The 26,978-nt window shown below is 43.3% G+C and overlaps 2 protein-coding genes across 2 annotated transcripts in view; one reads left to right on the top strand and one right to left on the bottom strand.

Annotated features, from left to right (window-relative positions):
* Nucleotides 1-1,409: 1,409 nt before the first annotated feature.
* Nucleotides 1,410-19,078, bottom strand: LOC119913993 (tomoregulin-1-like). Its single transcript, XM_038732967.1, has 10 exons — nt 18,158-19,078; nt 10,656-10,765; nt 9,330-9,459; nt 8,578-8,604; nt 8,354-8,444; nt 8,095-8,243; nt 5,631-5,678; nt 5,404-5,524; nt 4,169-4,330; nt 1,410-3,290 (listed from the first exon to the last, which is right to left on the bottom strand). The coding sequence occupies exons 1-10, from the start codon at nt 18,294-18,296 to the stop codon at nt 3,212-3,214; spliced, it is 1,056 nt and encodes a 351-aa protein (XP_038588895.1). The 5' UTR covers nt 18,297-19,078; the 3' UTR covers nt 1,410-3,211.
* The window catches only part of LOC119886182 (multiple epidermal growth factor-like domains protein 8), a 31,063-nt gene continuing 22,706 nt past the window's right edge, over nt 18,622-26,978 (top strand). Inside the window, 4 exon segments of the mRNA XM_038696787.1 lie at nt 18,622-19,014; nt 26,065-26,293; nt 26,399-26,556; nt 26,638-26,847. Coding sequence (XP_038552715.1) covers nt 18,622-19,014; nt 26,065-26,293; nt 26,399-26,556; nt 26,638-26,847 — 990 coding nt within the window.

Here is a 26,978-nt window from a genome sequence, read left to right as displayed (position 1 = left end):
AGGGACTGCATGACATGGCACCTTCAAGACTCAGCTGCATCACCATCCCCCACCACACAGGTGCTGCATTTCCTCAGGTGGCTGAGGTAGGAATATTTACCCTTCTATGTTTGTGTGTTTTAGTTATTATTATTTGTTGTCTGCCGCGCCGGCTCAGATTCCCGTGAGCTGGAATGATCTAGAAACATGAAACATGGGGGAATAACTGGAAATGGTGTGCATCAGCAAAATAGATAAAATAATAATATAATAATAATAAATAGAAATATGAACTCCAGCGCTGTAAATAAGGCTTAAAAATGCAAACTTTGAAAGGCCACGCCCCTCACGCTGTAAGTCCGATTGACTTGAAATTTCTCACACAGGTGCAGCTCAATGTGCTCTACAAAAAAAGCCTTTTGAATTTTTTAAAAATCACATTTTTGACATCTCCTCCTAGACTGTAGCTCCGATTGCCACCAAATTTTCAGTGAATCATCATTGGATCCAGCCTATTAAGAGTTGTATAAAGCATGTCGATATCTCAATTACTTTTCAAGATATGGACCAATGAACTTTGAAAGGGGCGTGGCTCTGGACATAAGAACATAAATCAGTTTGATGTACATACGTCACTAGAGGGCGCTATAAGTGCAAGAAAGGTGCTTAGCATTACACAAATTACACTATAAATCCCATATTCATTCTCCAATCATCACAAATCTCTCAGGATGTGTCCTCATAAGTAACTGAAACTAGCGCTATAAATGCAAACAAACTGCAGGCAATATAACGCAAATCAGGCTGATTAGGTCTGCATAACAACTCATTGCTTTTAGTCCCTGTCATCTGCAGTGTTACATTTTATTAGTGATGCAGCAGTCTTTCAGTGTTTTATGGACAAATAAGAGAATTTTAGTTTTATTTAACGATTTTCAACTTTACTGCGCCGTGGCTTTCAACAACCAGTTATGGCTACATAAATATGATAAAAGGCGGTTGTCCCTGCCATTCATGGTGGGTTGGAGGATTGTTGTCTACTCAATGTTATCAAAATTATGATCCAAATCAAATCATACTGCCAAAAAGACACAATGGAAAACCATAAGGGCCTAGATTTAATATTTCAATTCCTTCCCAGCAGTATAGCAATAACCCTAATGAGATAATTAATTAAATTGACGTGACTTGTTTAAGGGCAAACGGACGGAGGGATTAACCAATTTAAAATAATTTAATTTAAGATTTTGCTGAACTCTTCACTCGTCCATTCTGAGCTGATGAGCTTCCTGCTGCTGAAGCTGCAGTAGATCCAGACTGAAACAGGCTACAGCAGGGAAAAGGTCGAGAAGGATTGAGATTTGATATCTTCAAACTCCTTAAAGCATCTTCAAACAGAGAAGTGTGAACAGATCGAAGGGAAGACACGGTGTTTTCGAACATCATAATTTAATTCTAGTTCATCTACAGCACACTCTAAATGACATCTTCACTGGTTCATGCAGTACGCAACATCTACAGTAAAATCAGGCTGGATTCCCCACAGGCATCACGTGACCGAGGCCGCAGCTTCACCACTGCATCAAAGCGTCAAATAAATCTGATCTCAGTGCAGCGATGCTTCAGGGAACCTCCCAGCTTATTGAGTCTACTCCTTCTACCACATTAAAATGACCAACACGGACACTTCGTACCATCGTTACAAATTATATATAAAAAAGAAGAAACTCGACCAAACAAACAAAGTCATTTAAATTATCATCACCTTGTCAAAACACACAAAAAACAACATTGGAATCCATTTCCTGAATGGCGTCATCTGAAAATTAAGCAATAAAATAATAATTCGAACAACAACCTGTACATGTCAGCTTGTACCGTATCACTTTTTAAGCAGTAGAAAAAACAGCATTTTGGTTTTCAGGTGCGTCTCATCATAACAAATACAAAAAAAACAAAGTAAAGTTTATCTGAGTTACATGAAATCGTACTTTAGGCCCTGTGAGACGCAGCAAAGCAGAAAACAAAGCATCAGGTGTGAGCCCACTTCAGCAACAATACCCAAGACAGGCTTCAGTGGTCCCTCATAATCCTGTAGTCCTGGTACAGAGCGCCCCCTGGAGTATTAAGGCTTTTATAACACAAACAGGTTCAACACAACAGAAGAAACAACGTATAAGAAAATCAAAGAAATCTGAAGTTTTGTTGCATTTTGAAGGCGAACCCCAACTATGGAAGCAAAAGTAACAATTTTAATCTCATAAGCAACTGAACACATAACTGTGATATTGAATCACTAGTAAGCACTGAAATTTAAATACCACTGAATTAATAATCAACATATTTGACTTTAAATCTATTATGTGAATTGATGTGCTTTGAGTTCCCGTCTCTCTCATTTCCAGAAGCTGTATTTTTGGCTAAAAGCTTTTTTCCGGTTTAATAAGAAGACAAATTCCTTTTGTACGAGGCAGCTTAGATCATGTGAGCCACAGAAGATTTGATTTATCCTCTGTAGATGTTCCAAGTCCTGAATTTTTGCATCCAGTTTCAGCAGACTGGACTCAAATTTGATCAAATTTAAAAAATACCTAATACCACTGCTAGCTGAGGACAATTCAAAGAGCAAACATTCAGAGTCAAACATGTCTGTGCTATAAGTTCAGTGGTGTTTAAACGTTAACATTAAGCATTCAGTAGTGGTTACGTTTCAGAAATGGGAATTCAATAGTTATTACTTCATGATCCATAAACTAGAGTCTCCTTCAAAATAAATCTAAGCACAGAAACAGCATCAGTCTGCGTCCCACAGGTTTCCAACACGGACAGACAATCTGTGTTTTCCAGTTTGAATGAGGACGGTCCGAAGTGAAGATACAATCAGATAACTAATGTTTCCTGCCGGAGGATCCACAGTGTTTCAGAGTCTGAGAGGACGGCAGCGTCGCCACAAACTGTACGTCTCCGCTCTGCCTGATGGAAAACTCAAAATCATCTGCAGACAGCGAAGAGACACAACTGTCCAGACAGGAAGGGAAAAAGAAATCAAACATGGAGGATAATCTTAAAAATAAGGCCCCTTAAGAAATTCAAAAATTATTTTTAAAAAAAGGGGAGAAAAAAAGAGGCACCAAAATGTCGAGCTATCAAAAATGCAGTCAGTCTGTGTGGTACGAAAAAGTTAGACTTCTTGTTTTTTGATAAAAACGTGAGAGGAGGAAAAAAAGAGCAGCTACATCATCCTGGAGGACGTTCCTGACGGGAAGTGGCCGAGGGGCTGCTTCGGTCTTCGCTTCCTCTTGTTGCACCTCCTGCAGGACACGACAGGAAGGACATGTCAATAAAGATTCAGCCTTTCAGGTCATTCTACATCTTGTTAACTGTATTCTGTGTAAAAAGGTCCACTTATTTGCTTTTTGAAGAGCTTTCATCTCAACCCCGATTCATACTTGTGTGTTGGTGTCTGCGTTTCTCTGCAATTACACTGCCAAAAAGCTAGTTGGCAATAGCGTGACAGCTAACTCCCGGTTTAGCTCTACGCTAACTTGAATGGGAGTAAAATGATACTCGATGTTTCAAATGTTATGGATCAAATTCAGATTTGGGTGTAACGCTCAAAAAAGTTAAATCCACTGTGTTACAGCCGCTGCTTGCTTCTCACATACTGTACATGTGTTTTTGTGTCTGTGAATAAACGAAACATCGTCCTTGTAAACCTAATTTTCTTCTTCCTTTAGTGCTACTTTTATGATCTGTTCTATATTGTTTTATTTTAATTTATATATTTCTACCTGTTCTGTATTTAGCACGGGGAGCAGACTACAACTGCATTTCATTGTTTAATCCTGTGTTGTGTAACATTAAACCTTTAGTGATGATAGTGCTGCAATCAGATCAGCATACATGTATAATAGTTTTTATTAAATATAGATATAAACATCACTAAATTAAAACAGGTCGCACCAAACAAACTAAACTCAAATTACAAAATGCTGGCAATGTTACTAAATAAGGTATAAGTAATTACATATTTCCATCATTGTAAACACAAGCACATATTTCTCCATGTGTTCAGGGGTAACTACGTCAACAGATGTTTGTTACCTTGTAATGGTGCGACCTGATCTTTAAAATCTCTAGACTGCAGCTAGTTACTGAAACGTGGTGGTGGTGCATCTGTAGTGAGTACCTGGTGAAGCACATGACCACAGCCACGATGACGGCGATCTGAACGGCTCCGATGATGGCGGCGATGAGGACGTAGTGCAGCTTCTGCCCGCTGGGCACCACGTACAGGATGTTAAAGTCCAGGAGCTGATCACACTGGGGGCCGCCGTACGCCGCCTCACAACTGAGAGAGAGGGCAGGAGGTCAGCCTCATGTGCAGCTGATCGACACGTTCTCACCAGGAGCTCAGGACAACATAAAAGGTTTTTGGCCCTGGGTTTTGCCTCAAAGGCCAGAAAAAGCCTGTGACTGCGAGCCTGAGAAACTCTGCAACCTGCTCACCTCCTCTGCATGTTCTGGAGGAAATTAATTACATTTAGATGATATCTAATTAATTTTATAGGCAAACCTGCATCCCTGGTTTCAAGAAGCAGGACCTACATGTAACCCCAAACCTAACTTAACCTAAACTCTGCAGGTGTCACCTTGTTCGTTTCCTCTGCACGATACAAGGGAAGAAATTACTTTAGCATGGAAATCCATTTTGTATGGAAACTGCATCCAGAATAAAAGTTTCTCAATTGTATAAAACAGAATTTAACTGCTAAATAAAATATATAATATCTATCTGCTGCACTTAATAAACTGAAGATGATTCATAACCAGCCTAAGAGGGGTCTCAGTGTCTGATTTACACTCTGCTCTGATTGGCTGATTTATACAGAACTCTTGGTATTCTGTTTTTCTGTTTTCATGATTATTAATCTATCCTTTCATTCACAATATAATGTCAGTACTATCAAAATAAAATACTAATAGCTGGAAAATTTGACCTCTTTTTTCACTTTGGGGAAAAGTTTAGTAGACGGCAGTTCCACACTGCAGGAGCTCTGTGTTTTACTTTTGGTATTGAAAGTTCAGGAAGAGCTGTGGGTGGATTTAACTTTGAAACAGCCCTCTGAAGTAGTGAAGAGCCAACGCTGCGTTCCAGGCAACTCGTACATCTCCGACCTCCGACTAGAAAAAGTACCGTGGAACACTTGAAGTCCTCCCTGCTTGTGAACTCGGAGAAAAAATATGTACCCTGACTTCACGAGAAGCAGCTGAATGATGATGCATAATTTAGAAGTAATACTAAAATAAGTTGCCGATGTTATTAAGGGCACGCTTTGAGGATGTAAGCATAACTTTCTATAAGTGTCATTACTGTCGAGGTCTCTCATTGGTCGAAGAGGTACGGGGGCAGACAGTTGTTACCTGCAGGTGGGCAGGTTGTGTCTCATCTCGCACTGGCCGTGTTCACAGAACTGGGCGTAGTCATCAGGACAGGGGGCGGGGCTGTCCACGAAGCCCTCCCCCTCACCAGGCTTGGGCACAGCTGAAGAAAAAAAAAAACAAAGCAGACAGACCTGGTTTCTGATTGGCTGTTACAGACGTACGCTGCAGGATCACAGTCAGACTGCAGGGAGGGGGGCGGGGCGTACCATAGATGTCTGGTTTGGTCTTGATGCTGTCTTCCTTCCTGCTTTTATCTGAAACCACAGAAGAAGAAAACGTGAGATGTGAGACTTATTTTTCATCTTTTATATTTTAATTCTTAGTTTTTTATCTGGAGGTGTTGAACAGCAGGAGCAGCGTCGACTCTGTCTCTACATATATTATTGTTATTGACTCTGGTGAGTCATTAAACCTTTTTTTAAGATACAGACTAAATGTTTTTTTGGACCCGAGGGTCTGAATGATTTTCTAAATCGATAATATTGATGATCAATCAAAGCCAAAAGGTTAGAGTATTTATTTTCCATCACAGAATTGATTTTATCTTATTTTCTTGATTTGTGATCATTTCTCTCTGACATCAGCACCATTTAGCTTTAAAAAGCAGGGAACACTTAATAAACAGTTTATAACACTATAATGTAGTTAAGACATTTTTATGTGTATTACTGTTCAGTATTTGTCGTATTTGTTTCCTAACTTCTCCTCTGAAGGCCTATATTACCCCCTCAGGACAAACCGTCAACTCTGCACACATGAGCTCTCGTCATCCAACAGCGATTCAGACTCTCAGTTAATGTGAAGTGACCGAGCAGTAAAGGGGGGTAAACAGGTCAGACACACACAGATATCTTCTTGCTTCAGGGCGACGCAGAAATGTCCTACTAATGATGGACGACTGATATTTGTTCATGTCTCTCGCTCTGTTAAACAAACACGTGATCTTAAAGAAAGAAGAAGAAGAAAAAGTCCATGGAAAGTTAAGTTAAGTTTTCCATTAATAAAGAAATAAATAAATTATTACATAATTAGATTAATTAATTTAAGGTTTTTCAATTTTCTGCACGTGCACGATCAAAACAAACTGAAAGTTTGTGGTTTTATTTATTTACTTTACCGCTGCACAGCAGCTGCCCACTGCTCCGCTGAGGGACGGGTTAAAGTGCAGAGAATGAATTTCAACATGTATGTGACAATAAACGTATCTTCTTCTTTATTTACACTCATTTGTTAAAACAATAACACAAAGGAATATATTTATGTAAAACACATCTGAGGAGCTGTAAACTGGGCGACATTAGTTTGTCTGTCTGTCCTCCACTCTTTTCAGACTGAATCATCTCAGCAGCTGTTGGATGGCTTGTTTTGAATGTGATAATTAGCGCGTTATAACAAATGTTCAATAAATGTTTGATTAAATTTATTTGAATCACAAACGATTTAGCACTTCTTTTTTCTACTAAGATATTTATTATGTTGAGGAAAAGGGACTGAAAAAAGATTTTACTTTATTTTCCTCAGGGATATATATATATATATATAAAAACAGATCATTATGATTGTTCTGAATGAAGTGTTTGTTCTGAGCAGAAAGAAAAGTTTAAACCCACAATTAACTTTCACTCAGGAGCAAAAATCAGCCAATAAGCTGGAAAGAAATAATGATTTGAAATTTATCCTGATAATATCAAATGATATGAAATGTTTTATTGTGAAAACGGCCCCACCTCAGGATGAACTGTAATAACTTTCTTCTCATCAGGTCAGCAGCACAATCCTGATAAAAATGTTTTAAGTGACTGAGAGATGACAGATGAACTGAATCAAATGTGTTTTTGTCACTTTTTAACCTAAAATATCAGCTGATTTCTTAATTTGGTATTCACTGCAATATAAAGCAGTTGTTTTTTCACTTAGTACTGACTTGAGTTTGGGGGGCCGGGGTTTGTGGCCCCCTGTCCTAGTTTTTTTTTTTTGTTTGTTTGTTTTTTTACAGAAAATGAAATTGATTAGTGTTCAACAGACTGAATGTGGTCTGTAAGAAAAGAAGAACAAGAATGCACCAATGAAGAAGAAGAAAGAGGAAACGACAGAACAAAGAAGAAGAAGATGATAAAAAAGAAGAGCAGGAGGTCGTGGTGTTAAAGTGCGACCGGCTGGCTGTTCAGTCAGCCGAGTTAATCCTCACAGAGTGTGTGTGTTCAGATTGAGGTCAGGTCATCATTTATTATGGATGAGCAGAAAAACAGCCGTCTCCTTTTTATCCTCTTTCACCTCCCTTTCTTCTCTTTTCATGCCTCCTCTTCCTCCTCTCCTTCACCATCCCCTCTTTCTACCCACCATTTTGTTTCCTTACTCTTACTTTCTCTCCTTCGTTCCTACACCCCTCCCTCCGACTCCACTCTTTCATCCAATTGTTCTTATCCTTTCATTGTTTTCTGTCCTCTCCTACTTTTATTATCTCTTTCTTGTTTTCCCTTTCATCCATCCTTCCTCCTCTTCTCTAGTTTCTCTTCCTTCTCCTCCTGTTTACGTGTCTTTTTTCCTCCACCACCGCTTGTCCTCCATCTTCTTCTCCACCCCTTTTTATTTACATTTCCTGATTTGAATCGTGTGTGTGTGTGTGTGTTTGTGCGTGCATGCGTGGGCGATTTTATATTTTCTCGTTACCTTGGCAACGTCCCACGTGCTTGATGTCGATCTTCAGCTGTTTGAGGCAGGACGCCTCTCGGACGTGGCAGGGCGTGTCGTAGGTGATGCCGTCGCTGCCGCACACAGGGTTGTCGTTGTGGCCGTTACACACGATGTTACACATGCAGCTGGAAACACACACACAGTCTTATTTGTGTAGCAGTGATGTTTGCAATCAGAAATTCTGGGGGAATCCTGTATTGTGTAGACTTTTATTTTGAAGGGTATGTGTACTAACAGCATGTCCTCAGAGTCTTCGTCACATTCGGCTCCAAACTTGCAGTTTCCACATTTTGAGGCCTTTTTGCCGCGACCAGAGCCCTCGTCATCTGCACAGACACAAAACATCACTACAACGCGGTCTCTGCATTTATTATTATTCTTATTGTTATTATCATCATCAGTAGGGGAAATATGATCTTGTAGTTTCAAAACATTCCAATAAAATATGAAGCTGTTTACCTCCATCTCCTGATCCTGAACCAGTGTCTGAGAGAGAGACAAACAGACGTTATGATGTTATCAGCCTAACGCCCGTCTGTCCAACGCCCGTCTGTCCAACGCCCGTCAGCCTAACGCCCGTCCGTCTAACGCCCGTCCGTCTAACGCCCGTCCGTCTAACATCTGTCCGTCCGTCTAACGCCCGTCAGTCTAACATCTGTCCGTCCAACGCCCGTCAGTCTAACATCTGTCAGTCTAACGCTCGCCAGTCTAACATCTGTCCGTCCAACGCCCGTCAGTCTAACATCTGTCCGTCTAACGCCCGTCAGTCTAACATCTGTCCGTCTAACGCCCGTCAGTCTAACATCTGTCAGTCCAACGCTCGTCAGTCTAACATCTGTCCGTCTAACGCCCGTCAGTCTAACATCTGTCCATCCGTCTAACGCCCGTCAGTCTAACATCTGTCCATCCGTCTAACGCCCGTCAGTCTAATATCTGTCAGTCTAACGCTCGTCAGTCTAACATCTGTCCGTCTAACGCTCGCCAGTCCAACGCTCGTCAGTCCAACGCTCGTCAGTCCAACGCCGTCAGTCCAACGCCCGTCAGTCCAACGCCCGTCAGTCCAACGCCCGTCAGTCCAACCATGAAGGAGATTCATTACTGCTGCATTAGATTCAGGTAGGTGTTCCTAATAAACTGGACACTGGCCGAATTTAAATATACTCAACAACTGGAATCAGCAAGTAAAATCCCCCATTGTTCATGTGCGTTACCGTGGTAACAGGCTCCATTTGCCAGGATGGTGATGGCTCTCTGCTTCTTGCAGGCGGCTCTCCTCAGGAAGCACTCGTTCTGGTACGTGTCTCCGTTGGAGCCGCACACAGGGATGTACTTCTTATTACACTGAGACACACAAACACAGGAGACTTTATGAAGCTGTTACCTGCAGATATTATCAACTCAGACAGTCTCACTTTCTGGCTGACAAGTGAAATACAAAATAATTTCTCACAAATGATCCAGTTAATTCAATAAGTTTGAAGTCAGTGAAGGTAGACGTGTAAACGAGGTGCCTTCAAACAGAACCCGTTGGTTCCTGGTTGTTTCGTGTGAAAGCTGTGGATCTGGCACGGATCAAAAGCATCGTCTCATGTGTAACATGACATAACAACACAGTCAAATTTAGTCAACACTCATAGCAAATCAGGTGTGTTGTCAAAACGTACAGACTGTCTCCAGGAACATTCAGTGCCTTTGCAATCTTTTTTGTATCCTGTTACTTGTTTGTGAAGCTTCTCTTAACATTTTGGAGCATTTCTTGACTTCCTGGCCGATTCCTACCTCCTAGAAAAAACTATCCTGGAATGAAACTTAAAATTGGAGTTCCTACTCGTGAACCCCTAGAAAAGATATGTACCCCGCCTTCACGAGTAGCAGCTGAATGACGTCGCACAACAATGGCAGCTCCCATTGAAGCACACACATAACATAGACTAAACGGTAACATAAAGTATGTTTCCATTTATTTGAACTAAAATGATTCATGTTTCATACAGCAAAACTTGACTTAGGACTGTATAACAGATATCAGCTTTACCAGAATCCAGCTTCTGGTCATGAACTGTACAGAAAGTGAAAGGAAGCGACCCTGTAGCGTTCTGTATAAGCGATGTATATATTTATGTAACCATGGGAACATATACTATATTTAATCTGACTTTTTTCTGACACATCAGCAAGTCAATCAGTTAAAAGCGTTTCAAACAGATGTGTGTTGTTCCTCAGTGAGCGACCACACAGTGACTAGCGTCCCCTTTGGTGCTGTGACCCTCCTGGACACACGAGGTCGTGACGAGCGATGCTCAGATTCAGGTGAGCTCTGTGACTCCAGAGAGGATGAATAAACACATCAGGTGTAGCGCTGATGAAGCAAGTTTACATCACCAAAACTGTCCAATCAATGAGTGAGCTGTCCGTCTGTATGACCTCATGTTTACGTCCCTTGGTTTGTTTGTAATAAAGTCAGCATGAACAGGAAAGAGTGACTCAAAGGACAGATGAATCACCAGGATGTTGTTGTGTGTGTGTGCGTGACTCACGTGGAACTGGCAGACACACTTGATGTCGGCGCCGTTCTCACGGCAGACTCCTCCGAAGCGACACGTTCCGGCGTCACAAACACGCAGGTCGCTCTTCTTCACCGACACATCTGAAAAACAATCAGATCATCAGTCATCAGCACGGCGCAGGTCTGTGGTTCTTCAACCAGACAAAAAGGAAAATCTAACAGATAACACGTAATGAAACTGGTCATGAAGCCTTCGGTCTACAGAAGCTGAAACAAGCAGCGGTTTGAATCTAAAACTCCTCCTCTGAGTCAAAAGTCAATCGGGAAATCATGAACTCTATGTCCATCACTAATAAACGTCTATAAATGCAATTAGAAATCACAGAAAACACACGGCTATAACAGCAGAACCTGCCTGAGAAACAGGATGTTTTTAAGTTTTCTTCAGTATCACAGTAATCCAGTGAGAGCTGTCTGTACACCCATGCTAACTGCTAACAGGAGCTGCTAACAAAATCGCCCACATGGAGGTACGAAAATCTGCAAAAGAACATAAAAACACGCTCCTCTGCTCAGATCCTGCCTGGTCCTTGGGCTGGGTGATACGGGCACAAATGTTATCGCGATAAAACCATTTCATATCAGTCTGTATGGATAATTATCAGGATAAATGTCAAATCATTTCTTTCTGGTCAGAACAAACACTGGACCACTTCACAAATCTGATGCAGAACTATTACAATCAAATATTTTAAAATATAAATGATCAGCAAATCTTTTTTTCAGTCCCTTTTCCTCAACAAAGCACTGATTCGTTCTTGATTCAAATTAATTAAATAAAACATTTATTGACGATATATTGAACATATTTGTTAAATTGTTTTTTGAGGAAAATTATATGCTATTGAGATAATTATCATTATTGTTTTATTGAGCTTTTTAAACTAAACGTCGTTCACACACTGATGGCCGCCATGCGAGGTGCATACTGCGCACCGGAAACAGAAACTGAGCGTTCACACAAACACTCGCACACCGAAGGAACCGCCACCCGGAGCAGTTTGGAGATCAGTGTCTAGCCGAAGAAGACTTTGTCCGACCCGCTCTAACTCCTGAGCCAACGCCGCCCAAATTCAGGCCTGAAAGGTCGCTGACTCCATGGTAACATTATACTTCCTGCAGGATTAATAACAGTTGTTGACGAAAACATGAAGTTTAAATGGCTGCTCTACAATTAAAATGTGATAAACGACTGAAGTGTTTCATCCTCTGGGAAATCTGACTTCACGAACATCCAACAGTCCACATGAAACACTGTGGGAAACACAACCAGGTGCATCGACACACACAAACACACACACACACACACCAACTATTACCCAGGGTAGTAATTTCCGGATGTCAGCTGATTGGCCGGCGGCCCCGCATGCTAACCAATTACAGCTGATAATTACAGGGGTCGTGACCCTCGCCTCCCCTGTAATTAGCAAATACCTCAGTGTGCTGAGCGAGCCAGAATAACACAGAGCCTTCTGCAGGGGTGGACAAAATAAAAGAAACACTGTGTTCCCAGGATCCCTCTCTGTCGGCAGGACGGACGTCTGCTGCTGTGTTTTACTGCCGGACTCTTCCCGCCAGCGCTCAAGACTTTAAATCGATTCGAACCATCAGAGTCATAATTTAGTCATGTTTATGTTTCTGTAAGAGTTACCGCTAGCTGAGACACTCTCACACCAGAGTGACGAGTTGATTGATCTTAAATTAAGACTAAACTTGGTCACTGATTTATTGTTGATCTGGTAGAAAGTCTAACACTCCACATTAGCAGCTCTGAGACTCAACACAGACCGACCAGCCGACAGTCCGAAGTCTCACCTATTCTCTGCTTTTAGCTTTGTGACAATCTACAGATGCACACGCGGGATGCTTTTTAAAGTTAATAGTCTGATGAGTTCCCCACAGAGACCGCTTAGTGGAGGCGGACGCGCTCAAACATCAGCACCTGACTGTGACTCATCGGCTCGGTGATGTTGCAACGTGCCGCTCTGATGGATTCCTGACAGGTAACATAATGATGTGATCGATCAATCAATCACCTGCTGAGCTGAATCAGACAGATCCTGATCCATCTAGTTTTACATGGAGTTACAAGATGACGCTCGAAACTATTCCATATGTGACCTTTACTGCTGATGTTATGTCTGCAGAGGTTAGCAGAGCTCTGCTTTTTAAGGCAAGCAGAGATGCCTCCAACACAACACACACTGAGAAACTAAATGAATCAATAAAACGCTTGTTATTTGCAGATCTGCATGATTTAAGAGGCAGCTGCTGACAGCCTGGTGGTCAACTAACAAGAAACGACCATGGACGTCACAAAAACGATCACACGAAGCGTCTTGCTTTTTAAAAAGTAGCTCGTCTTGAAATTTCAGATGTCACATGAAACACATGCAGAGTTCAACCTTTGCTCTTAACTACGTCACCAACCAACAGTTAACAATGCCTGCCTGAAGGTAAAGAAATGAATCTAAAACCGATGGAGGATCTGAGACAGGATCAGCGGGAGTGTGAGGTTTCCAGGGTTAAAAAGCTGTGGTGTAAAAGCTCCTTCATCAGGTGATCAAACCGTCCTCAGAGACGCCATCAGATTCAAACTGGGTCAGTGATGATAAATCCTGTCAGGTCTCCTTCTGTCAGCAGGTCTTCATCTTTCTGAACATCTCCCCGAAGATATCACAGCGCCAAACCTCCACCTGACAGACAGGCCGCGGCTTTTCAATAACGGCCTGTTGCTATAGTTACTAACTTCTCATCTGACAGCCATTGGTGGCGTCACCGACCAATTACAGTTTGTTTACAGAGTCAGACCGGTCTGCAGAGACCCCGTCACGGAGGCCCTGTGGGAGTTACAGTGAGTAAAGCCTTTATTTACACACACTAAACACAACGTCCATCCAGCTGTCTGTGAAGTGGGGGCCTGATGTAGAGGAGTGACACAGCTGGGGAACAACAATCAGACTGAAGTCAGGCGATAAAGGCAAGAACTACAGTACACAAAAACTAACGTTAGAGACTAAATCAAGAGCTAAAATCAGAAAGTAAAAGGTATTATAAACTCTCTGCAACCTTACGTACAGATACGTTCCCTCCGAACACACCAACAATTTTCAGACGCATTTCGGCACAAAGCGGTGAGCCGCGGCCCGTCCTTTCCTGCAAAGACTGAGCCTCTGCTGCATGTTACTTTACCTGTTACCAGTTAGCCCGCTTGTTGTGGAGGTGATACTCTGTCCCAGCGTTTGTTGAGTGTGTTGCAGGTGTCAAATTCTAACCTACAAAATACAACAATGCTGCTCAGAAAAACTATTGAAAAAATCTATTCTTTTGTCAGTGAAATAAAAGGTTCACATGAACTAACGTGTTTTGCATTTAGGAAAATATGCCAACTTTTCTGGAAATTGTTTCTGTAAATCTGGAGCTAGAGTCAGAGAGTAAAAAGGGACTAAAGCCTTATGTTTGTAGCTACTACATCTAGGGCTGCATGATCATCATCGCCATTATTCACTGATTTTAGGGACACTTTCAAATTTAAATATACAAGCAACTGTTTGAACATCCATGATGTGCTGCCTTTCAGCTAATGAACAAATCTTTGCATCAGAATAAGACTGGTCCTTAAAGTGCGTCATCACCTAGAAGCCAAATACAAATAACATTTTGCCCGGGAAGCTTTGCCCCGTCCTCTGCACACGTTAACTTTCAGTGGAAGCGTCTCAGACCCATTTCTATAGCTTAGCATGTTGTTGGCTTGTTGTTATTTTGTCCTTTTCTACTCTGCATGCCGGCCACGTCTCTCTGCGACCCGGTTTTGTTCGGTTGTCTGCGGGCTCGTGGACTTTTCTTCTCTACTCTGGACTGTAGCAGCAGGACGGAGCACGCAGCCTAATCCGCCCCTCGGCTGTAAGTTTAAGAAGCGCTCGATATGCAGCGGAGTTTTCCGTGAGCGGAGCACGCTTTTTAAATGGTGATATCGCCGTCGATCGTGTTCATTTCATTGTGGGAATCTAAAATCTTAATCGTGATCAATATTCGATTAATCGTGCAGCCCCAACTACATCTGAACGACAATTTGGCAGAATACAAATTTTCAGTACAATATGGCAAACTGGACCGAAAACTGATATTAATCATTAAAAAGTGTGTTGCAGGCAAAGACTAGCAGACCAGAGTGTTGTTTCAACCTGACGCGAGCTTCACATCAGCGTTCACACTAAAACGACCTCGGCTCCATAAACCCTCTGTGAATGGCTGAGTGGGGTTTCGGGCGCCGATCAGGTCACTGACTCAAAACTGTGATGGGTCAGTGAACTGTGACTACAGAACTACATCCGACAGTCAGGTGACTTTTTTGTTTATTTAGGAGTGAACTGACATGATTCTGTAAATTGCTGCAGTGTGGAAACGCATGTAAAAGCAGCTGGTGACAAGTTCGGTGAAGCCGGTCGGGGAGTATTATCAGAAGCAGAGTGATGAGGAACGTGAAGCTGATCTGAGGCCAGTCGGTCATGAAGAGCAGTGAGCGAAGAAGATCGACCTCGAACTGAAGTGGAAGAGTGTTTTCATCCTCTGAGGATCGCCGAGGCGAAGACTGACTAACCTTCTCTCTCTCTCTGCATCACTCTATGTCTCTCGGCCTCTCACGCTCTAATGACTTCATTATCTCTGTCCTTGTTTTTCTCGCTCCCCTACACTCTTATCTTTCTCTTCCCAGCCTACATGCTGAGAAACACTGACTGCAGTTTCTCTGCAAAAGTATCTGAAAATCCCCTCCACATGTGGACGGCCTCCACTGTTCTGGTTTCAGTCTTCGCTGGATGGGGTTCAGGTCAGAGCCAGTTCTTTACAGAGCTGCTTTGTTCACAGGGACATTATCATATTCAAACAGGAAATGCTCGTCCCAAACGGTTGTCTAAATTATCATCATAGGCTGCAGCATTAAGATTTCCCAGTTACGTTTTTTTAATATGTGAAGATCATTTCCCAGGAGGTTTCCAGGAGAGATCTTTAATGTGGCACTTTAAAGACCAGCTCCATTTAAACTCAACTAAATATTCATTTGTAATTTCTATATTACTGAAAAGTTTTTTCTTCACATTGGTAGCTTTCATGCTGCCTTTAAACTAGCTGGCTGGCCGCCACTGCCTTAATAAGCAACTTCATCAGAACGCTAAGGCCAAACCACCACCATCACTATGTATCTAAATCCACTAGTGTTTAGTTTTCCTTCGGTATCAGAAACCTTTTCATGAATTGTCCTTTCACCTGCCTTTTCCAAAAAACTAAACTACTAGAAGGTTTGAATATGAATTTGTGTTTGAGTGTAAGAGCGGAGGCTGCGCTCCAGGGTCATCAGGTGGGCCCCCTCTCATCATACTGTGTTTCATGGAGTTGGACCACAACACAGAGAAGGCCCAACAGAACCACCCTGCATCCACACTCTTAACAAAGCCCTCTGAAGCACGCCACAGCAAGCTAAGGACCATGTTGCTCTCACCGACCCCAGCAGCCCTGACCCCAGAGTTCTTTTCAGGAAATTAAGCTTTGCTAATTCCCCTTCAACTCAGCGGATCATGTCAAAGTTCAACAGCAGCTACTTTTAGTGAAATTACTATAAACGCAGAAACGAGAGAAGCAGTTGGAGGAGAAGGTTTGACCGAGCATTGAACCACCTGAGGCAGAGGAAGAAGAAGGACAAGTTGGAAATGTGAAGATAGCAGTAGTTATATTTTAGGGGAGGTGCGCCTCAAGCTACGGCCCAGAAGTAGGAATTGTTTTAATGCGCGCACACACACACACACACACACACACACACACACACACACACACACACACACACACACACACACACACACACACACACACACACTCGCTGTACACATTATTCTGTTTCAGACCCGAGCTCATAAATAACAAACCGCTGAAGAGAAAGAGAGTGGAGCGTCTTCCCAGGAGAACGTCTGTGGCCGAGCTAAAGTGGGCGATGTTTAAAAAAAAAAAAAAAAAAAGAGTTCAGATCTTCTGAAAATAAAAACTTTAGAAAAACTTCAAACAGATTAAATTAGCCTGTTTGTCCCTGATCAGTGTTTGCATGAAGTTCCAGGTGTCTAGATTTAGATCACAGAAGTTACAGGCTCCATAAAAGTTTGACTGGCCGATCAGACAAACGGCCCAACAGTCTGTTCTCTTTAAATCTCATGTTTGGACCCAAACCAACAACCTGTCAGTCCGTCTCTCAATGTAGTCGCTGCAGCAGGAGCTTCCTCAGACAAACACGAGGAAATAGTGCACTCGTTGGGGACTATTTCCAGCGGTGAGTGAGTATGTGGGGCCGAGTCAGAACAGTGTGTGTCCGCGGTGATACAAGGAACATGTGACCCAGTGCAGCCGAGAGGCTCACTGATGGGTTTAATGGTTTCCATGGATCAGAGGACAGAGACACACAGGACTCATTAGGACATCCATGCACTGCTGAATAGAGCTGCAACGATCGGTCGATTAATTGATTAGGGTGCAGTGGATGAGACGCGTGCCTTTGGTGTGGGAGACCCTTAACCCCTCGTTGCTCCAGAGGCGTGCGACCTCTGACATGTACAGCAATTGTAAGTCGCTTTGGATAAAAGCGTCAGCTAAATGAATAAATGTAAATGATTAGTGGGTCGAAAGAACAACATGCTGCATTGTTGGGTAATTTATGATAATAAATTAAGAGTCTTTGGGATTTTGGGCAGCTGGTTGGACAAAAGAAGCAATTTGAAGACGTCACTTTGGGCTTTTTCTTTTTAAAAGTCTGATGAGCATTTGTCACAATTTCTTGACATTTTCTAGACAAACTGAATAATCGGCACATTAGTTGACAATGAAAATAATGGTTGGCTGCAGCCCTACTGCTGAACGTGAAGAAAACCAGAACATATCACCAGACTTCTCTAGTAAAGTTCCAGTTTGATGCACCCATGAGTACTGGCTGTGTACGTACAGCATATAGGCTGAACTCCCACACATGGTCCTCCCTAACTCTAACCTCGCCCTGTTTCTCCACCCTGTAATTAACCCTAAAATAGAGCCCAGTTAAAGTGAGGAGTGGTCAACACACACACACACACACACACACACACACACACACACACACACAGTCTCTCTGATCACACTGAGCTGTTATTGACCTCATGTTTCTGCTCTGATATCAAACCCTGTTAATCTTGTGCAGCAGTATCAGCTCCATCAAACCTCTTGTGTTCATGCTGCAGCGGTCGTCATGACAACAGCAACACAAAGATGTCTCAATGACAACAGCTGGATCATGTGATCTGCTGCACTGAAAACATCCAATTAGAGATGACACAGAGGAAGGGGGGGGGGGGGGTCAAATGAATAAAGATGCCTGTGACCTCTGACCTGCAGCTCCTCAAACACCTTCAAGGCTGACCCACCTGAGGAGGGTCAGGTGGAAACAGGGAGGCAGGGGCTCACCTGGGCAGTCGGCGGCCTTCCCAGGGCCACAGTCCGCTCCGCTGGTGCCTCCGCCGCGGGGGAACGAGCTCCGGACGGTGGGGAGAACCAGCAGAACCAGCAGGCAGCAGGACCAGGAGACCCGGCACACTGGAGCCATAATGGAGGACGGTGGTGGGGAGGAGGAGGAGGAGGAGGAGGAGGAGGAGTGTACTGGGACAGATGGAGGGATGAAGACAGAAGAGAGGCAGAGACTCAAAGGGATGAGATAAAGAGATAAATGGAGGTGAAGGGGGGAGAGAGAGAGGAAAAGAGGCCTAAAGGCAGATGGAGGTGTACAATGGGTAGGGAGGAGATAAAAAGGTAAAGAGGGAGAAAAATAAATCTGTTTTTCTGGATTCGTCCTTCAAAAAAATCCTCAGTACAAAAACAGGAGAATAATCAAATCCTGCAGCCAGAACCAGCCCTAAATCCTAACGTGCTCCATGTGCTGCCCTCCTGAAAACTCCTTCTGGGTCCCTCAGGAGGAAGGCTGCATGCTGAACCGGAGCAGAAACGGCTGCAAAACACGACGAGAAAGCCGGGAGGAGGGCTGCCGAGCGAAGCCCAGGATAACAAAGCCAAGCAGGGCCCGGGGCTTCACACACACACACACAGCGACCCCCACACCTCCGCCACCTCCTAAAACCAGTCTGCTCACAGCCCGGACTGAGCCTCCATCCCCCAGCCCCGCTGCCTCGCACTCCTCTAACCGGCGGGGAGAAGCGCGGAGCGCCGCGGAGACAAAAGGTCCAGGTAGAGATCCGAAAGGGGGCTTCAGCGGCACCCAGGCCGAAGAGGAGCGAGTGTGCGCCGGGGAGAGAGGACGGATGGATGCGGTAGGTCGGTCGGTCGAACTGGGAATCTTTTTTTTTTTTTGTCCTCCTGTTCTTTCTCCACTGAATCACATCAACAAAGGCTGAGACCACGTGACCTGCAGGAGACCACTCCCACAGAGAGAGAGAGAGAGAGAGAGAGAGAGAGAGAGAGATAGGAACAATGACATGTCCCTCTGTCGATGCTCTGATTAAATGCTTTCTGTTTGCTTGATATCACTTTTCCAGTAAACAAACATGCAATCAGAGGCTGCAGCTGAGGCTGATGGGAGTGTCATTAGTTTTTCAGGTATGTATATAAATGTCCACCTGCTGGTGGCGCTAGAGGAAAAGTTGGAGGATCCCCAAAGTCAGAAGGTTTCATCCTCCGGGGTCAGACGTGTTTTTAACAAAATGTCATGTTAATCCGTCCCACACTTGATATTTCAGTCCTAAGTGGTGGACCGGCCTGCGGACTGATATTACATCCCTGCAGCTGCTCGTAAAGGTTACCAACTTTTTAATAAACTTGTTTATTTATATTTTCTGCCAATAGAGAGAGTGAACATGGTCAGCACAGAACAGAAACCCCCTCTCAGTGTCTCTGGGCCTAAAACATGTCAGTCCAAACCCTTTTTAATAAAAGTCCTTACTACTTTCATACAAGGGCGTCACTTTGTGCTGAAAAGTGGTGGGGCCATTTAAGGGCTCAGATTGGGAGTGCAGTGATACACTTGCACCTGAAACGTGAACAAATATTCACTTCTGTGATATATGATTTGGGGGGTCTGGGGCCCCCAGAAGATTTTGAGCATTAAACACTTAATTTCCTGCATTCTGGAGACATTCTCCGGACCAATTTATGCTTGTAATGTCTTTTATATATCTAAATGGAAACACAAAATTCAGGTGTAAGGTGACAATACAAAATATAAAAATATTAATGTAGTAATCAGCAACTTGTTTGTTGTAAGTTACTTTCTTAGACAATGCACATTCGTTGCTTTGCATGTTTCTTGTCGTGTTCATTTTTAATTGGGGAAAAGATGCCTTGACAGAGGATTAGAGTGCATGTAATGGATGTAACAAACTGTGTAAAAGTCTAACTTTGATTTATGTTGACCATGTTTTCAACTTGCAATTCTCAGAATCAGCCACAGTGGCAGTAAATGCCCATCTCAACCTGGTTGTTGGATATCATCTGTCAGCCAGCCATGAACACCAAAACACCGGGCATCTGTCTCATGATGGTCTGCAGGAATTAAAAGTTTTGTTGTTTTCCTACGAGTGTAAGGCCTCAGTCTCAGATTGATAATTCCGTAATAACACAGGGATGAATTACTCCAGTTGTGGAAAATAACTAAATACATTTACTCTAGTACTGTACTTAAGTACACATTTGAGGTACCTTACTTTACTTGAGTATTTTCTTTTCTACCTGTACTCCACCGCATCTCAGAGGGACCACTGAGACCATTTTTATCATCACGCCTGGATTACTGCAACAGCCTTTTTACATCCTTGACCCAAAAATCTAACGATGGACTCAAGACTGTCCAGAACTCAGCTGCCAGGCTTTTAACCAGATCAAAGAAATATGAACACATCGCCCCTGTTTTAGCTTCATCACACTGGCCCCCAGTATGTTTTAGAACAGAGTTTTATTGATCACTTTTAAAGCTCTCCATGGCCTCTCACCTCTGAATTTAGTCCCACACACACCAGCACGTATCCTCGGCCACTGTATACTCCACCACGGCCGCCCAGCTGATGCACGCACGTACAAACAGGTAGCGGCCTCTAATACACCACCTAGCAGCATCACAGCCACTGATCACTATGGCAGTAGGCTACTACTTTAAAAAGGCATGGCCGTGACCAGCTATGAGGTCACCGAGGTCCGGACCTCCGTAATTATATTTAGTCTATAGTCTACCCCCCCCCCCCCACAGAATCTTTTGAGCATTAAACTCTTAATTTCCTGCATTCTGGAGACATTTTCTGCACCAATTTATGGTGGAAATGTCTTTATTTGTATGAAGGGAAACAAAATGCACGTGGCTGATGACAAATCAGAATATAAAAATATTATCGAATATAAAGCAGAAATCAGTAGCTTGTTTTTTTTAGCCTAAGTTAGTTTTGTTGAACAAGGCAGATCTGTTTCTTCTATATTTACATTGCATTTCATGTTTTCATGTTGTGCAAGTAGTTCTCATAGAATTTGTAAATTTTAAAAAACTGTTTCACCATCGATGGTCAGTGTCCAGACCTGGGAAATACATGAAGCACATGACAAGATTGTTTGCGCGCATTAACTGAGAGCAGCGCTGTTTGCAAGCAGAGTTTAAATAAATAGGTTTAGTGAATTTCAGGGTGGGTGAAACAGGGTGAAGCGTCTCCCCATGAAGAGAGACGCCGTGCGCATTTACAGCATAAGTTCATATTTAAATCTCCTGACGAGCCGACAGGATCATCAGGATCAGGCACGCGCACACATAGACATCAAGACTCCCCCTCCAGCTTCTCTCCCAGCAGGGTTTTTCTTGGCTTGTGTGGAGGTGAGTGGTGATGAACAAAAGACTAAATAGGCCTCTTGGTGTCTTGGTAACGCATAACTCAAGAGCTGAGCTAGTGTAATAAGTTAGCTGAAGTTTAGTTAAGGCAGTATCTCATGGCCTTACAACATAATGTACTGATGGAGACACTGCAGGTGAACACAGTAACATTTGTGTCTAATAACGTTGATATGCAAATTAGGCGTTAACTAACTTCCCCAGTTAATGACTTACATCAAGAGTTGGCTATTTTCCTCTGAAATGTGCTTTGTAAATATGCAGATTAGCTTGTTTTGGGTAATATAGAATAAATCTACAGATGCAAATAGACAGAGGTTAGTAGGCTTAAAACCAACACCATCTAAATTTTTATTCTTGAAGTTTTATTTCCATTAGAGTAAAAGAAGACATGGAAGCAAAATAGACCAAAGTCTCAAAATTGACCACTCCATGATAAAAGTGTCACCATCATTAATTGTGTGTGTGTGAGTGTGCGCATGGTAAATGTAATAAAATAGCAATAATAAAGTATTTGATCAATACATTAATGTATTCAGGTAATTCAGTATTCTGTTGCTTGGCTGTGTGAAGCTGAAGGTTCTTTACTCATTTGGCATCTTGCTTGTGAAACAAAAAGTAAAAGTATTTAAATAACATTTATTTTAATTATTCCTGCAGCCCGATGCAGTTTAGTGTGAAGATTTATGTGAAGTGTTATGTATTCCAATAACACCAAAAGAGTTGAAACGATTTATTGCCTTGTGAAAAATATACAAATTATTAATGAAACTAAGTCATAAATATATACTTGAAACCAGTAGCATAGAAAACATGCACATTGTGGCATAGTTTGCTTTGCTGTTGCTGCTCCTGTGATAAACCTAGTGAATACTAAAGAAGACCGTGGTCTCTGTGTGAACTGATTATTTTGTAGAAAAGTAAAAATGTTGTTGAGTTAATATACACTGCTCAAAAAATAAAGGGAACACTAAAATAACACATCCTAGATCTGAATGAATGAAATAATCTCATTAAATACTCCTTTCTTTACATAGTTGAATGTGCTGACAACAAAATCACACAAAAATGATTAATGGAAATCAAATTTATCAACCCATGGAGGTCTGGATTTGGAGTCACACTCAAAATCAAAGTGGAAAACCAAACTACAGGCCGATCCAGCTTTGATGTAATGTCCTTAAAACAAGTCAGAATGAGGCTCAGTAGTGTGTGTGACCTCCACGTGCCTGTATGACCTCCCTACAACGCCTGGGCTCCTGGTGAGGTGGCGGATGGTCTCCTGAGGGATCTCCTCCCTGACCTGGACTAAAGCATCCGCCAACTCCTGGACAGTCTGTGGTGCAACGTGGCGTTGGTGGATGGAGCGAGACATGATGTCCCAGATGTGCTCAGTTGGATTCAGGTCTGGGGAACGGGCGGGCCGGTCCATAGCATCAATGCCTTCCTCTTACAGGAACTGCTGACACACTCCAGCCACATGAGGTCTAGCATTGTCTTGCATCAGGAGGAACCCAGGGCCAACCGCACCAGCATATGGTCTCACAAGGGGTCTGAGGATCTCATCTCGGTACCTAATGGCAGTCAGGCTACCTCTGGCGAGCACATGGAGGGCTGTGCGGCCCCCCAAAGAAACGCCACCCCACACCATTACTGACCCACCGCCAAAGCGGTCACGCTGGAGGATGTTGCAGGCAGCAGAACGTTCTCCACGGCGTCTCCAGACTCTGTCACGTCTGTCACACCTGCTCAGTGTGAACCTGCTTTCATCTGTGAAGAGCACAGGGCGCCAGTTGCGAATTTGCCAATCTTGGTGTTCTCTGGTAAATGCACAAACATCCTGCACGGTGTTGGGCTGTAAGCACAACCCCCACCTGTGGACGTCGGGCCCTCATACCACCCTCATGGAGTCTGTTTCTGACCGTTTGAGCAGACACATGCACATTTGTGGCCTGCTGGAGGTCATTTTGCAGGGCTCTGGCAGTGCTCCTCCTGCTCCTCCTTGTACAAAGGCGGAGGTAGCGGTCCTGCTGCTGGGTTGTTGCCCTCCTACGGCCTCCTACACGTCTCCTGATGTACTGGCCTGTCTCCTGGTAGCGCCTCCATGCTCTGGACACTACGCTGACAGACACAGCAAACCTTCTTGCCACAGCTCGCATTGATGTGCCATCCTGGATGAGCTGCACTACCTGAGACACTTGTGTGGGTTGTAGACTCCGTCTCATGCTACCACTAGAGTGAAAGCACCGCCAGCATTCAAAAGTGACCAAAACATCAGCCAGGAAGCATAGGAACTGAGAAGTGGTCTGTGGTCACCACCTGCAGAACCGCTCCTTTATTGGGGGCGTCTTGCTAATTGCCTATAATTTCCACCTCCATTTGCACAACAGCATGTGAAATTGATTGTCCTAAGTGGACAGTTTGATTTCACAGGAGTGTGATTGACTTGGAGTTACATTGTGTTGTTTAAGTGTTCCCTTTATTTTTTTGAGCAGTGTATTTGTCTTGGTTAAAAAAAAGCCCTTTTTTTCATTTGAGTCTCTGCCCACCAAAATGTCTGTGCACGTCCCTGCTCATGAAGATTTGCTGCTTTTCCTTTCTATAATTGAGTGAGCCAAGACCTTATTTTGAAAAGACGTCACATGTGTATCCTCCACTTTGATAAGTTAATCGTACGTGATGATCGAATCACGTACAAGAAGGCTCATTAGATTCCCAGCCTGTCTCCAGGTAAGACCCTCGTGCTGCAACAGAGAGAAGAATAAAGTCTCAGCTTCTCTGCTGGGTTTGTTTCCCTGCATTTACCATAAAGGCTGGAATACGTGTGCACTCCAGATTCAAGCGCGGCTCACTTTGCGGCGCAGTGGATTCAAACGCTCCGGGAACTGGTGAGTTTACGGTCATGCAAATGTGCAAAATAATGTTGATTATTGGAATAAGTTTTTCGGTTAACTAGCTTAGTAACGTTTCCTTTCTGTTGTGACAGCCTGCTGAGAGAGCTGGCTGCTGATGCTTTTATCTAAAAGGATAAGAATGATTATCAAACTAATGCATAGACTGTATATATGTAACGTTATAATGCCGCATGTGTGATAACCTCAGTGTGACAGTGAGATTGGTGCACTTTGGTATCGTTACTGTGAAGTTAATTTACATGAGACTAACTAAGGGGGCTTTCACACCTACCTGGTTTGGTCCGGACTTTCGGACTTTTCAGTTTTTTTCAAAATTGCAGGTGTGACCTCCCCAGTAACAGACGGAATTTGGTCCGATGAAAAGAGGTAGTCTCGGTCCGGATCAAACTGAGCCATGGTTCGGTTCATTTCTGGTGTGAGAGCATTTTTTTGGATGGTTCGGACTATTTACAGGAAGTTCGGCGTTTGCTGTATAAATCGGAAACAAACATATGCACGGAGACATGCATTGAAATTAGGACACAAATAAATCTCCCGTGACAGCTCATCTTTTCAAACAGACGGCCGCTGCAGAAGCTCACTGCCACACATCTCTCAGGTCTCTGCTCAAACGGAGGTGCAGAAGGATCGCTTGGGGTCTCCTCCTCCTGTCGACGACCTTATTATGTTCGCACAACGAGGACGTTGCGACAAAGTTAGTCTTCAGTACAGTTGGTGCTGCAGTAATGCTATAATAATAACAATATATTGGTGGCAAATATGCATATGTACATTTTTTATTCATTCATTCTTGTCAAAGACACCCGCTGAACTGTTTAATAAACCAATCAATGTCAAGTACAGGGAGACGCAGCCCACAGAGAGGATGACGACAGGACGCAAGGATGTCATGTAAAGTCCTTTATAGTTTTTTCACGGTGTGAAAGCCTCCTCAGTGTTAGCTCCATCAGAGTTAGTATTTTTCCACCGGCTTCCTCGGAGTTTACCTGCATGTGTTTACTTTTGCAATGTGAAAGAGTTTATTCACTTGAAACAGACACCAATTAGGACTTAAGTTTTATCAAGATGTTTGTTTGGTTGAGGAAAAAGGACTGAAAAAAGCTTTTACTTCATTTTACTCGTGCATATCTGTTGACAAAGATTTTATCAACATTGTTTTTTATGATGTGCCTCAGATTTGTGAAGTGATCCACTGTTTGGCATCAAGTGTTTGTTCTGACCATAAAGAGAAGTTTAAACCACAATTAACGTTCAGGTTTCTTTCATTTTCACTCAGGAGCAAAAATCAGCCTTTAAACTCGAAAAAAATAAAGATTTGTTACTTATCGTGATAATTATCGATATCAAAAGATATTAAACTTTTTATCGGGATAACATTTTTGGCCATATTTTTCAGTCTTCAGTGATATGTGAACATGAAGGCGACTGCAGAGGCCACACCAAGTAGTACGACTTGTGGATTTAAATAGAAGTAATCCTGTATGTCCTGCAGACACGGTTCCTTTGTCTTGTGAGCAAGATCAAGTGCTGACATTGAGGAGGTTGGTCCACATTTGCTGCACGATGCTGCTGCATTTTTATAGCGCATAGTAGGACAAACACCAAGCGATTCGTTCACCTTTTTTCTCCCAGCGATGGCCTCCCCCATCTTTGTCTGCTTCACCCTGGTGGTTCTGCTGTCGGCTGAGGCGCCTTTGTGCCGGGCAGGGGACTGCAGAGGCCACAGGCGAGTGTTGAGGGGACCGCCAGGCTACGTCACAGATGGCCCAGGATACTACCCTGTCAATGGGAACTGCGAGTGGCTTATCGAAGGTATAATGTGCTCAGATGTTGCCTTGTGTGCAGGAAAATTGCAGATGACCAAGTAACTCGCAGACTGACAGGTACTCTCACTCCCACCATTTTTATATCTTCCAGCTCCAGGCAACCGCATCGTCTGAAATTTCACCTTCATGGACACAGAGTGTGCCTACGACTACCTGTTCGTCTATGATGGAGACTCCTACCAGAGCCCTCTCCTTGCCAGTCTGAGTGGCAACACTCAGCCTCAACCTGTTGAAGCCAAGTCCGGCAAGGTAACCAATGAAGACCGGACCTGAAAGAAGCTCTGTGGCAAATCTTAACTTTGTGTCTGTGATTTGATTTCCTTGGTCCAGATGCTGCTTCATCTCTTCAGTGATGCTAATTACAACCTGCGAGGCTTCAATGCAACCTACACCTTCTCTTTGTGCCCTGGAGCCTGTGGCGGTCATGGCCGCTGTGACTCCTCTACATTAAAGTGTGACTGCGATCAGGGTTGGGGTGGGCCAGCTTGTACAACCTCTCTGTGCTCCCAGGCTTGTTCTGTGAATGGCCAGTGTGACACGGTAAGAGTGGAGTCTAATCCTGGGCCCTGTTTACACATATGTTGAGGCTGAAATGGCTCGTAGGTACAAAAGTTTTGAATTTGTGCAGCTGAATCAGCGTATTCCTTTGGTCAAAATGTCTTGCTGGCAGC

This window comes from Micropterus salmoides, unplaced genomic scaffold, assembly GCF_014851395.1.
Source record: "Micropterus salmoides isolate LMB-PRFRI ecotype aquatic unplaced genomic scaffold, ASM1485139v1 Ms_hic_scaffold_1, whole genome shotgun sequence".
NCBI classification, from domain to species: Eukaryota; Metazoa; Chordata; class Actinopteri; order Centrarchiformes; family Centrarchidae; genus Micropterus; species Micropterus salmoides.
This window is presented reverse-complemented; position numbering and strand designations above follow the sequence as displayed.

What these genes read in the sequence shown, in the direction of transcription:
- LOC119913993 (XM_038732967.1), bottom strand. Translation starts at nt 18,296, where the DNA reads ATGGCTCCAGTGTGCCGGGTCTCCTGGTCCTGCTGCCTGCTGGTTCTG. An exon ending in GACCAAACCAGACATCTATG is followed by an intron (nt 5,525 to 5,630) that starts GTACGCCCCGCC and finishes TTTTTTCTTCAG; the next exon opens with CTGTGCCCAAGCCTGGTGAG. An exon ending in GTGGTCATGTGCTTCACCAG is followed by an intron (nt 3,291 to 4,168) that starts GTACTCACTACA and finishes CGTGTCCTGCAG; the next exon opens with GAGGTGCAACAAGAGGAAGC.